The sequence below is a fragment of the Lampris incognitus genome, chromosome 2 (assembly GCF_029633865.1).
Source record: "Lampris incognitus isolate fLamInc1 chromosome 2, fLamInc1.hap2, whole genome shotgun sequence".
Taxonomy (NCBI): domain Eukaryota; kingdom Metazoa; phylum Chordata; class Actinopteri; order Lampriformes; family Lampridae; genus Lampris; species Lampris incognitus.
The window spans coordinates 14,623,571-14,637,894 of NC_079212.1; the positions used below are offsets into that span (position 1 = coordinate 14,623,571).

At 42.2% G+C, this 14,324-nt stretch overlaps 1 protein-coding gene across 2 annotated transcripts in view; it reads left to right on the forward strand.

The window, feature by feature from the left end:
* The first annotated feature begins 7,756 nt into the window (after positions 1-7,756).
* The window catches only part of LOC130107129 (embryonic polyadenylate-binding protein-like), a 38,664-nt gene continuing 32,096 nt past the window's right edge, over positions 7,757-14,324 (forward strand). For both annotated transcript variants that reach the window (XM_056273548.1, XM_056273547.1), the window contains exons 1-4: positions 7,757-7,949; positions 9,932-10,125; positions 10,818-10,933; positions 12,161-12,300. In XM_056273548.1, the coding sequence (XP_056129523.1) occupies positions 7,757-7,949; positions 9,932-10,125; positions 10,818-10,933; positions 12,161-12,300 (643 nt within the window). The remainder of the gene's footprint in view (positions 7,950-9,931; positions 10,126-10,817; positions 10,934-12,160; positions 12,301-14,324) is intronic.

Here is a 14,324-nt window from a genome sequence, read left to right on the forward strand (position 1 = left end):
TCGAACTCGCAGTGAAAGAATATAAAAACTAATTTTAGTACCGGTCACCTGCAAATAATAATGAAGACTTTTAAGAGGAAAACGGTAATTTGTAGCTAAAATGGATTGAAAGTTGATTTTCATACACAGAAATCGAAGAAAACCAATGGTTGTATGGAAAAAAAAACTGGTGACTCTGGGGGAGGGGACGGGAGTCATAAAATATACTTGGTTTCTAGAATCAGATTTTTTTTTATTGCCATGTGTATTACATGCACTAGGAATTTAAAACGATACACACATTATCGATCGATCCGATCTATCTATCTATCTATCTATCTATCTATAAGTCAGCCAAAACATTGAAACCACTAACAGGTAAATGAATAACGTTGATTATCTCATTATGATGGCACCTGTCAAGGGGTGGACTATATTAGGCAGCAAGTGAATAGTTAGTTGTTGAAGTTGATGTGTTGGAAGCAGGAAAAATGGGAAAGCGTAAGGATCTCAGCGACTTTGACAAGGGCCAAACTGTGATGGCTAGATGACTGGACCAGAGCATATCCAAAACAGCAGGTCTTGTGAGGTGTTCCTGGTATGGAGTGGTCAGTACCTACCAAAAGTGGTCCAAGGAAGGACAACTGGTGAACCGGCGACAGAGTCATGGGTGCCCAAGGCTCAGTGATGCGAGTGGAGAGTGAAAGCTAGCCCGTCAAATAGAAGAAATATTGCAGCTCAAATTGCGGAAAAGGTTAATGTTGGCCATGGCAGGCAGGTGTCGGAACACAGTGCATCGCAGCTGCGTATGGAGCTGCGTAGCTGCTGACTAGTCAGGCTGCCCATGCTGACCCCCTTTCCACTGTCAAAAGCGCCTACAATGGGCATGTGAGCGTCAGAAGAAGGTGGCCTGGTCTGATGAATCACATTTTCTTTTGCATCATGTGGATGGCTGGGTGCGTGTGCGTCGTTTACCTGGGGAAGAGATGGCACCAGGATGCACTATGGGAAGAGGGCAAGCCAGCGGAGGCAGTGTGATACTCTGGGCAATGTTCTGCTGGGAAACCTTGGGTCCTGGCATTCATGTGGATGTTACTTTGAAATGTACCACCTATCTAAACATTGTTGCAGACCAGGTACACTCCTTTATGGTAACGGTATTCCCTGATGGCAGTGGCCTCTTTCAGCAGGATAATGCGCCCTGCCACACTATAAAAAATGTTCAGGAAGGGTTTGAGGAACATGACGAAGTTCAGGGTGTTGACTCGGCCTCCACATTCCTCAGTTCTCAATCCGATCGAGGATTTGTGGGATGTACTGGGAAAACAAGTCCGACCCATGGAAGCCCCACATCGCAATTTGCAGGACTTACAGGATCTGCTACTAATGTGGTGCTAGATTCAGATCAGATTCAGCTTCAGACAACTTTATTTATCCCAGAAGAGCAATTCCGTTTTTACAATCTACCTAGACCATACACAAACTCACAGACAAGTGGCAATCATCATTATGTCAGAGACAATAGACAGATCAGTACCAGATCAGATACCAGAGGATAGTGTCAGAGGTCTTGTGGAGTCCATGCCTCAACAGGTCAGAGCTGTTTTTGCAGCACGAGGGGGACCTACACAATACTAGGCAGGTGGTTTTAATGTTTTGACTGATCGGTGTATATCGTTGTTAATCTAGGCCTCGACCAATCCGGTATGGTCTTGTCAATCTGCATAATGATTTGGCAAAGTTTTACATCGGATGCCCTTCCTGACACAACCACTAACCCTGTGGATGGGGGCACAGGTAAAGCGCTGGATGTCATATCAATATTCATGGACCTGCGCTGCATAGCAGCTGGATAGCTCAGTAGGTAAGAACGTTGGCTTTCTATACCGGAGATCGGGGGTTCAAACCCCAATTGGAATAAGTCTCCAATAAGACTCCGTGGCTTAGACTCCACCTCTCTAGGCTCTCCTCAACGTGCACCCTACTCTCGCTACAGATCACAATGTCCTCCGCAAATGTCATAGTCCACGGAGATTCCTGCCTGATCTCGTCCATCACCATTGCAAACAAGAAAGGGCTCAGAGCCTATCCTTGATGTAATCCCACCTCCACCTTGAACCCATTTGACATTCCAACCACACACCTCACCGTTGTCACACTTCCCTCATACATATCCTGCACTACTCCTACATACTCTCGGCAACTCCTGACTTCCTCATACAATACCACACCTCCTGAGTCTGCGGGCTGCCCGCAGGTCTGGTAGTCTTGAGTGTGGTACTGCAGTTGAGGGCCAGTGAACCTGCTGAACCAGCTGGTAAGCTTCAACCTCACTGCTTGCTGCTGATTCCATGTACTGGTGTCAGCCATTGCCCCCCTCACTCAAAAGGTGGGTTTGTGTCTTATTTGGAAAGTCACAGTTGTAATGGCGGAAGTTGTGGCTTGTTGCTGCAGGCACAGGGGAGGGTTGGAAGCCTGGTACTACAGTAGAGGAACCCTCCAGCTTTAATGGAAAATCTGCAGTCACTCATCAATTTAAAAATTTTTTTAAAAGTAAAAAAATTGCTATTGTCATTGGATGATTGTGTGTATTGGTGGTATATGTTTGGTTGTGAGTATGTAGAACTGTTACTTCTAGAACTGTAAAGCATAACGGAAAAAGTGTAATACAACTATCAACTCATAACTACATTTGCATTAAATTTGAATTAAATCCCAATTGTCAGTCCACAGTTCTATGTCTAACTCAATGAACATGAATGAGATCAACCAGCAACACTAGCTTAATATTAGTCACAGATTGTTCATGTAACCGGTTATTTTCTTGCCCGATGCGGGATTCGATACGCGGTGTACTGCACCACAAGGTGACATCACTAACCGCTCGGCTAAAGGGTCAGACCCGTTGGCTAGGGGCTAACGTGTCTTATTAGTAGTTTACATTCATATGGAAGGGTCTCACACTGAATATACTTTTACCATTCAAGTAGCAGTTAAATCTATAGGATGTGACGAAGTCTTCAAATCAGACAACACAAGTTTCATTACAGCCTTCAAAGGATATGTTGGAGAAGGTGAATATCCTGCCAGCACAGGTTCACGGGCAATAGCAGTTCAATTCAACAGACTGTCCACTCACAAATGGCAATCTCTCTTTCTCTTCAGTCTCGAAGTACCACAATCCGGGTCACGGCACCAAAGATGGAACCCACTGGTGCTGGAGCCTCTCTACACACCCTGGCACTCTGCGTTGTGTTTCTTTTATGAGTAGTGGGGTATTGTGCAGCGAGAAGACAGCACCGGACATGGGGGCTCTGAATTGTGGTTGAGAACTGGTGGCCCTTTATTGGCTCACAACAGCTGCTGGTCCATAACCTTATGAGGTAGCCAAACAAACTAAGGGAACATGGCGTCCCACACGGAACACAGAATCAGAACCAGAATACAGGGACAAACAGCGACAACTGCTGAACTCTCAGAGGAATAGACAGCGCAATAGCGCAGTAGCGACCTCCAGTGGTCTACCCCGGCTACTGCCCCCCACACACACGTGTGTAGGGCAAAGATATAACTGGAGGTTATATATATATATATATATATATATATATATATATATATATATATATTCGTAATGTGTGTGTGTGTGGTGTTAGTGTGTGTGTGTGTGTGTGTGTGTGTTAGTTAGTGTAGATAGCGGCACCGAAAACTAAAGCACTAATGATCCTAATTATTTTTGGAGGTGATAGGTATTGTTCCAGAGAGTACGGGAAAAATCTCAAAAAATTAAAATTATGCATAATTATGCATAAATATGCAAAATAAGCATTTTTCTAAAAATGGCTAAAAACCACTTTTCTCGGCATTTCAGATGATTCTGAGCATCTTTGATTTTTTTTCACCTATATAACATTTTTTTCTGGGACAGAAATATTTTGGCATTATGCAAATGTTTGCAAAAATGCACTCATGATCCTAATTTTTTTTGGAGGTGGTAGGTATTGTTCCAGAGAGGACCAGAAAAATATCAGAAAATTAAAATAATTATGCATAATTATGCAAAATATGCATTTTATAAAAATGGCTAAAAACCACTTTTCTCGGCATTTCAGATGATTCTGAGCATTTGGGGGGAGGGAGTTGGAGTGGGGGGGGGTTTAGGGGCAGGGGGAAGGCGGTTAGCTGGCAGGATGAAGAGGAGGGAGATTTAGACGGGTGGATAACCAAACCGCTACATTGTAGCGGGGTTCTTCTAGTATATATATAAGATTGAGATGGCTTGGACATGTGTGGAGGAGAGATGCTGGGTATATTGGAAGGAGGATGCTGAATATGGAGCTGCCAGGGAAGAGGAAAAGAGGAAGGTCAAAGAGGAGATTTGTGGATGTGGTGAGGGAGGACGTGCAGGTGGCTAGAGTGACAGAGGAAGATGCAGAGGACAGGAAGAAATGGAAACGGATGATCCGCTGTGGCGACCCCTAAGGGGAGCAGCCGAAAGTAGTAGTAGTAGAAGATATACCTACATATATATTGTAGCGAATTCGGGGGACAACGCAACCACAGGAACTGCCGCGGCCGGGACGCGAACCCGTATCGCCCGCACCGCGGGAGACATCGCTAACCGCTCGACTAAAGGCTTAGACCCGCCAGCCAGTGGCCAGCGTGTCTACTTATCCATGCACGTTACAATATGAATTAATTAGGTCAGAACATGCAGTCATTTACGCGTGGAGGGAACTATTTCCTCTCGCGGATGGAGGTCATCTGTTCGCAGGTGTTTTCACGGCAACAATCGAATAAGAACAAAAGTGACGTGTCTGAGCACCGCTCGGTCAATTTAACGAAACAGACGAAGTCTTGCGATTTGGAGCGCTGTCACGCCGTTGGCCAGGTAGCAAAAGTAAGTATTATTCTTGAAGCTCCAGGCCGACTTTGATATGGACAATTTAACGGTATAATTTTCATCCGAATCCGTTTTGATGTTTGAGGCGCTCGGGGTCAGATTAAGCTAACATTAACAAAGCGCACTAGCGTCAACATCGGATACTGGAGTAATGACTAAGTAGTCATCGAGCACATTTTTATATCCAGCTGCGACTGAAGTCCGGGGACGCGTTTTGTTTGGCTCAGGCTAAGTTTTCCGTTCGTCAGATATCCTTTCAATATAAACAACTTATTGAACCCAGTTTGGTGATGCTATTTTTAACGGAAACGGATAATTCGGTAACATTGTTAGGGATATATTGAGCTGTACTATTGTATGTCATATGAGCTTTATCAAATCTATATGACCAAGTATGTTATCATACTAAAATGGAAGACATGTTTGTGCTAGTGCTAACTGCTTGCAGCCTGCCTCGCTTCCACGTCCTGTCAGATCGCCCTCGAGTTTTCCCTTTTCGAGCCCAGCTGCGGGCAGGGCCGTAGTCCTTGGGCCCACCAGGTGTAGAAGATCAAGCTCCCAGGTGGAGCAGATCCAACGCTAGCTCTCCCAGCCAGACGCCTTCGACACACCTCCCCGCACTCCGCACGACGACACTAAAACACAGCTAACGCTAGGCGAGGCGCCGCCAGACCGTCCTCGGCTGTTATCAGAACCGCCGGTCTGCGTGGGCTAGCTAGCAGTAATCTTAGCCTGCCCCAGACCGCCCTCGGTGTTGCCTTTTCGTGCACAGCTCCGGGCATGGCCGTGGTCCCTGGACCCACCGGGCGCAGCGGACCAAGCTCTCCCAGCCATCAAACGAAGACACAAACTTAGACGCAGAGGTGGACAAAGACACTGCATGGACGGTACTTGGCGAGGCAGTCACAACCGTGAATTAGCGCCGCCATCTTCCCACGCCGGCACTCTTCTTCTTCTTCCTTTTTTAATTAGCAAATTTACAACACACAGTGGCATGATACCGTGTCTTAGATAGTTATCCAAGCAACAGACGAGCCTTAAAATGGGCACATACAAAACAAATGGGTATAACAAGAGGTTAGAATGGGAAAATAATGGAAATTTAAATCAATTAAACAAAAATAAATAAAAAGTAGGGAGTGGGGGGAGAGAGCTAGGGGTCATCTGCAAGGTCAAGCTTCTCAACTAAATTGCGGTTTCATTGCATTCTTCTTCATACATTTCAGAGAGGAAAAGTAATGACAGCTCATGAAAAATATAGAAAATTGGTTTTATTGGGGTTTTTAAAGTCTATTTTTATGTATAAATTATTTTCCCAACGTTGATGATTGTTGATTGCCAGGTCATGTCAGATCTGTTACAGGTAGACCAAACAAAACATTGTCTTTTGTTAGATTAGAGAAATTAACAAATTGAGGCCATAACCAATCATGCAAATCTTCCCAAAAAGTATTAACAAATGTACATTCATAAAAAAGATGATCAGTTGTTTCAACGTGTTCATCACAGAATGAGTACTTGTTGTGATTTGAGCCAAATTGACACCTTAAAAATTCTGCAGTGGGGTATGTTTCGTTAAGAATTTTAAAGTGAACTTCTTTCGCTTTTGGTGCGATAGGAAACAATGAATTTTGATGTCAAACTCTTGGCTTCTTTTTTAGAGAAAATTTGTAGAATTGAGTTTCTGTTTGATGAGAATGGATAGAATTCTTTGATAAAGGTTCGCCGGATTGTGATATTAGGTAGTTTTAGATTTATTACCATGCACCAAAAGCGAAGGAAGATTTGGGTTTACATTGCTCTGAAACAAGTTACAAGACATCACAACTCTAGATTGGAGAATTGCTTTGATAACATTATTGTACTGTTTTCTGTCATTTAGGTTAAATTTAGAACAAAAACCCTCAAAGGGTAGAATGTTTCCGGTATTATCCAACAGACCATATGCCTTTCTCCAGCCATTTTTTGTAAAATATGGATTTATTTCAAAGTAAAATATACCTGCAATTCCATAATGGGATGTTATGGGGACTAAAATTATGCTTGTAGATTATTTTCCAATACTGTAATACTTGTTGGTTATGTTGATGACCTGTTATGTAGAAGGCGGGAGTTGGGAGTTGCAGGGAAGTATTTAGCAGTGGTACAGGATATGTGAGAGGGAAGTGTGACAGTGGTGAGGTGTGTGGTTGGAGCGACAGATGGGTTCAAGGTGGAGGTGGGATTACATCAAGGATCGGCTCTGAGCCCTTTCTTGTTTGCAATGGCGGTGGACAGGTTGACGGACGAGATCAGGCAGGAGTCTCGGTGGACTAAGATGTTTGCGGATGACATTGTGATCTGTGTACCCCCGGGTCTCCTCCCAGTTGGCCGTGCCCGGTAAACCTCCAAAGGAAGGCGCCCAGGAGGCATCCTAATCAGATGCCCAAACCATGTCAACTGGCTCCTTTCGATGCGAAGGAGCAGCGGCTCTACTCTAAGCTTCCTCCGGATATCCAGGCTCCTCACCCTATCTCTAAGGCTGAGCCCAGGCACCGTACGGAGGAAACTAATTTCAGCCGCTTGTATCTATGATCTCACAAGCGGCTGAATATTTTGATAATTAAATAAAATAATTTGAAGTTACACTCACTGAAGAGGAATTTTCCTATTATGGTTCAGCTCGTTCTTACATTGTGTAGATGTGCCCATGCTACATGCTCGATGAGTTTTCCTGAGAGTCAACTCGTGTCTTGAGCAGTGAATGAGACTGCACCCTATTCAAAAGGGGACATTGGGCCAATTCTTAATACCAGAGTGGTTTCTATAGAACTTTATCACTCATAAAAATAATTTTTAAATACAACACTTTTTTTCCCCAGGATCGTGTGACCAAAGATGAACAGCAGTGGAACAACATACCCTCTAGCATCGTTGTATGTAGGTGATCTGCATCCGGATGTTACGGAGGCCATGCTTTACCAGAAGTTCTCTCCTGCTGGGCCCATCATGTCAATCCGTGTGTGCCGTGACATCATCACTCGCAGATCCCTTGGCTATGCTTACATCAATTTCCAGCAACCAGCTGATGGTAATGTGTCCCATTTTTACCTTATCAAAGTGAAAATCCATTGTGAAACAGACCCTAAATAATTATTTTTTTTTTTTTGCACCTTTTGAGCTGGTGTAACATTTCGCTCCCATAGTACACAATACTACTTGATAAATACTTAATTAAAAATTACCCCAAAGACAATGTATTTATTATAATACAACACAATATACAATTTTTCGTTTTTACATATACTTATTACACTGTTTAAAACCTGAAGATTTTCAATTAAGGTATATCGAGTACTTGTAATACTTTTCACTGATTAATATGGTAAAATAGGTTGAAGTAAGGTCCCTCTGATCACTACAGTTTTTTCCAGCAATTTTCGTTGATTGGAGTGAGATTGCTGCACATGACTTGTTAAGAAAAAAATCTTTCTTGAGCAATTGTATTTGATAATGATTAACAAAATGTGGATACAAAGACTGTATCTATGGTGGTGATTTACTTGGGTTTTAAGGACAGTTAATTCAGATGATGATTTTATGGTGATAATAGTTCAAAATGGTTCAAAACTAATGGTCTGCAAAAGTATTTATTGTAGTCTATTTTGTTAACCCATCATATCTTTTCCCTTTAACATCAGTGCTATTACTTTAAAAAAAAAAATCCCCCCTTTTCTCCCAATTGCCTCCGGCCAATTACCCTACTCTTCGGAGCCGTCCCGGTTGCTCCTCCACCCCCTCTGCCAATCTGGGGAGAGCTGCAGACTACCACATGCCTCCTCCGATACATGTGGAGTCACCAGCCGCTTCTTTTCACCTGACAGTCGGGAGTTTCACCAGGGGGACGTAGCCTATGGGAGGACCACGCTATTCTGACGGACTGACCAGAGGAGGTACTAGTGCAGCAAACACGGACACATACCCACATCCGGCTTCCCACCCACAGACACAACCAATTGTGTCTGTAGAGACGCCCGACCAAGCCGGAGGCAACACGGGGATTCGAACTGGCGATCCTCGTGTCTGTATGCAACGGAATAGACTGCTTTGCTACCCGGACCCCCCATCAGTGCTATTACTACAGGAGGTGCAGGTCAGGTTTTACTCACAGACGGCGTCCAGGTGGGAGTGGCAGTCTGTTCCATTGCCTACCAACACAGGGATCGCCAGTTCAAATCCCCGTGTTATCTCTGGCTTGGTTGGGCATCCCTACAGACACAATTGGCTGTGTCTGCAAGTGGGAAGCCGGATGTGGGTATGTGTCCTCATCGCTGCACTAGCGCCTCCACTGGACGGTTGGGGTGCCTGTTCGGTGGGGAGAGGGAACTGGTGGGAATAGCATGATCCTTCCATGTGCTACGTCCTCTTGGCGAAACTCCTCACTGTTGGGTGAAAAGAAGCGGCTGGTGACTCCACATGTATTGGAGGAGGCATGTGGTAGTCTGCAGCCCTCCCTGGATTGGCAGAGGGGCTGGGGCAGCGACCGGGACAGGTCGGAAGAGTGGGGTAATTGGCTGGGTACAGTTGGGGAGAAAAAGGGGGAAAAATCATTAAAAAAAAATTACTCACAGGTCTGATGTGGCTTGATTCTCTGGTTTCTAGCTTTGGGAATTCAACATTCTTTGGCCTTTGGAGTAATATATTAAGCTATTTTATCCATTTATTAGCAACTTGTATTCCTCTTTTTAAAAGTCAGTGATTTTTATTATAGCTTTGTTTTTAACAAATATTAGTTTGCTTTGATAAATAAAACACTAGCATCAATGGTGCTGAAGTAGGTTACTAAGCGGCTGATCTCATTTCATGGAGGCCTGGAGAAATTCAAACAAAAATTTGGTGAGAAAAGGGTGGAGACACAGTGCGCCGTCTTATTTTAAACTGTTAAGATTACACTATGGAGAACTGAGAACTAAATTCCTCATTACTGCTACAAACTTCAATAAACTGTTATGTATTACACATGATCTGTTTAATGTGTATTAGATGATTTTGCTTTATATTCTGAATTTTTAGCGGAATGCGCCCTGGATACAATGAACTATGAAATTATCAGAGGTCGTCCCATCCGAATAATGTGGTCTCAACGTGACCCGGCACTCAGAAGATCTGGTGTAGGCAACATTTTTATCAAGAACATGGATGAATCTATTGACAACAAGGCCCTCTATGATACTTTCTCAGCCTTTGGGAATATTTTATCCTGCAAGGTGAGTTCATTATGCATGGAGCTGTCCATTTTTGTGAGTTACGCAATTGCACAGTTCAATGAACATAGCTCTTCTTGTCTGTACTTTAGCTAGTCAGCCCTTTTGTTGGGTATTGTGATCTCTGATTTTCATAACCTCTTTTGTGTTCCATGAGACTGTGCAAAAACATTTATAGCTCAAATGAAAACTGTAACCCTACCCTAGGTTAGAGATCCTGCATCATCTGCTGGATTGTCATCTTTTTTTCTAAATCAAGCAGTAAGTTAGTTAGCTCAATCTGATGTGGGAAGAACTTGATAATTTATGAATATTGCTTTTTGAAATGTAATTATTACTTTCTCAGCTTCCAGTGGTCAGTTACTTGCGTATTGTGACAGTCTTGAATATTTTGGTCTCATTTTCACAGTAAGGCCATAATAGCATCACATCCTCATGAGTTATTATGGTCTTTTCTTTTATAAAAGCCATATAATGCCAACTAGTGGGCAAGTTAAGACAGCTGTGCCAGATGTAAAAAGGGTGAAGATGAGACTTCAGAAATAGTTTGCAGACAAAACCATTTTTCAGTTGACTTGAATATTCTGTGGTTTTGTGACGGTAAAAATTCTGCTGAAAGGTTACATAACTTCAAATATGATTGCTGCTTTCACCCAGATTTATAACATAAACTGATGAAGCTTTTTCCTTTTTAGGTTGTTTGTGATGAGAGAGGCTCAAAAGGCTATGGCTTTGTTCACTTTGAAACTCAGGAGGCTTCAAACCGTGCCATTGAAACTATGAACGGGATGCTGCTGAATGATAAGAAAGTGTGAGCACATGCAAAATGCTATGATTTTGAATTCATACATTTGAAACTGATTTAAACAGCAGCATGAAACTAGATTAGACTGAGGTAAAGAATTGCAGAGGTGTAAAAACCAGGTCATTTGCTTCACATGGGGATGCGGGATGTCAGCTGAATCAAATGTAATGATACTTTTCATTGAATATATCTACCGATAATGTGGCAATATTTTGGAGATGATCATTGATGCTTATAACCAAGCAGGTAGAAGCGTTCATTCTCTATTTCACACAGCTCGAACAGTCTAATAAATTTAGACAATTTTATCACTTAACTATAATGCAGCCTTTAAGACCAAGAAATGACAACATTTAAGTTATATTACCAATAACTAAAATCTCTTTAGTCTCATCAGGCTATTGATATAATATTGGTATCTTACCTAGCTTTCATTCCACTTATGTGCTAAACCATATGTGGCAGAGGACAGGAAGAAATGGAAATGGATGGTCCGCTGTGGCAGCCCTAACGGGAGCAGCCGAAAGTAGTACTAATACTATGTGCTAAACTAGCCAATTCACAAACTACTAGTTTCCCCCTACCTAGCTGAAGAGTGGTGTTAATTATGATTAGCTGGTTTAGTTCATGAGTGAAGCAGCTTATACACAGTTGAGACCTTTACTCTCTGGACCTGGGGTTTACAACTGAAGCGTTTCAGAGATATGCGTTATAGATATTGGATGTTAATGGATTTTAGTGATATTCAGAACTTTCTGAAGATCTTACCGCATGTTTTTGTGCTCAGCCTTGAGGAAGGTAGAGAGTTGGAATCTGGCAGTGTCACCCCAAAGGCCCATTTCCTTGGTGAAAATTGCCAGATGTCCCAGATTAGGTCAGTGAATTGGTAGGATATAGGTTTTCACATGTACTTACTGAAATATCTAGGGGGGAACAATAGGGCAAGATGCAACATCACCAGAGACTTGACATTGTCAGTTTACAATAACTGTTTTTGTCCCATAAGATTTACTTAGTTTTTTTTATTCTGTTTTGTGGTAAGTGGAATATTTAGATAAAAAAATATTAGTATGTAGGCTGTATATTTTGATCTGGAAAATAATGTAAATGTAGCCAGATTTATGTCATTACTACTCCATTACTAAAACTGAAATAATTGATTATAATTGTACTTTGTGCATTGCCTTCTTTTTGTTCTGTCCTGATTGTTTCTCTGTTGGGCTCCAAATGCAGTTTTGTTGGCCACTTCAAGTCCCGCAAGGAAAGAGAGATCGAGTTTGGGGCCAAAGCCATGAAGTTCACCAATGTCTACATCAAAAATTTTGACGAAGACTACACTGATGAGGATCTCAAGGAAATATTTTCCAAATTCGGTAAAATGTTATTATTTTAATAACTAATGTTACAGGTTGATGTAGTCCATATGTATTTGGAGAGATTGTGGCTTGATCACTGGACAACAAATTTTTTTTCAAATGTTTTGCTTCCTGAAAGAAAATTAGAGCTCACGATAGACAATGTCAAGATGAACACAAAAATAATTTCAGATTTGCTGTATCACGTAGGAATTTGGAGAAACATTACAATAACTTAAAATCTTCAATTGCATATTGATGCTGACACATTGTGTTAGTTATGTGTTAGTTTTGCAGCTGATTTTCGTTTGTACTCAGCATCTGGTGCCTCTCGTGTCAGTATCCAACAATAGTTGGCCAGCATTGATGGATTCCACTTGCCCTGATACCTGTTTTCCATGGTCGCAATGTCCTGGGGAAACCTTTCACCATGTTTGTCACTGACTGCAGCAAGATCAGCAGGGAAGAAGTCCCAAGTGTGAATGCAGAAACTTAAATTTCAATGGCATGTTGCCCTTCATGGTTTTGTATGCTTTAAGCATCTTGTCAAGCAGCTCAGTGTAGTTTGGTGCTCTGTAGTTGCCAAGAAAATTCTCAACAACATCCTCATAAATGCCTTCCATGCTATTTTCTCTGGCCCCACTAGCAGATCTTCTAACTCTCTGTCACTGATGACCTGTCTGATTTGTGGACCAACAAAAATGCCTTCCTTAATCTTGGCATCAGTTATTGGAAACATCTGTCTCAAATAGAAAAATCCATCAACTTCTTTGTTCATTGCTTTCACAAAATTTGACATCAATCTGAGTTTTATATGAAGAGGAGGCAGAAATATCATAGTTGGGTTGACAAATAGTTTATGTGCCACACTTTTCTGCCCTGGAACAAAATGCTTACGGAACAGCCAGTTCTTTTTAATATAATGTGACTCTTTAGCATGGCTATCCCATTCACAAAGGAAACAACAGTACTTTGCATATCCGAGCTGCATTCCTAGTAGCAGTGCCAATACTTGTAGCTCACCACAGGTGTTCCCGTTGTAATTGTTGTACGTTATGGCTTTCAACAACAGTTCCATGTTATTGTAGGTTTCTTTCATGTGTAGTGCATAGCCAGTTAGTACTGAAGGGTGGACACTGCCATTGTTTAATAGGACAGCTTTCAGGCTTAACTTTGACGAATCTATGAAAAGAGGCCATTGTTGTGGGTCATGCACACAACCCAAAGCCATGAACAATCCATCAATGTCTGTGCAGAAACAGAGGTTGTCAACCTGCATATAGAAGTTTGCCAAATGTTCTTGACAGTTTAAAAGATAGAATTTTTTACCTGGTGACAGCAAACTCCATCCCTGGCAATCTTGAACGAAGTAGTTCTGCTTTCGCTTTGGACAAATCTAAGTCCTTGACCAGGTCACTTAATTCTGGCTTTGTTATCAGATGAGGATAACCAGGCATTCAATTGATTTCTTATTTTTAGTAGAGAAGCCAGATACATTGGTCAGACAGAAGTAATGTGAACCTTCTGTTCTCACCATATTATTGGGACTCCAAATGGCATTGACTTCCGAGTACTTCTGAGCCCAGGCTCTCGGGTTTACTGCACATGTTGAAAAACAAATGTGAGGCGCCCAGGGTTTCTCTTGGTCACCAATTTTACATCTGAAGTGGAGCTCATGGGCTTTCTTAATAAGTGTAGTCATGGTGCGTTTTTGGGCCTTAAGCATACACTCACCACAGATGTAACAGAATGTGTAGCAGCTGTTGCAACATTGACGAGACATTTCTGCTGTATTCAATCTTCCTGAAGAAAATAAATCCTATTAAGTATACTCACTATGCTATTGCCTGAAGAACATGTGCATCAACATGCATCTAACCTGACTAAGCATGCCTAAGACAAAATTTGCATAGCACCTACACTGAGTGTATGCCTGGGCATTCTTGGACTGACCAAAATAGCTTGTTTTGTGGGCAATATACTAGTAGACTTAAAATATGATGGGAAATCACAAAAATAGGTTATAGCTACAAAATGGTATG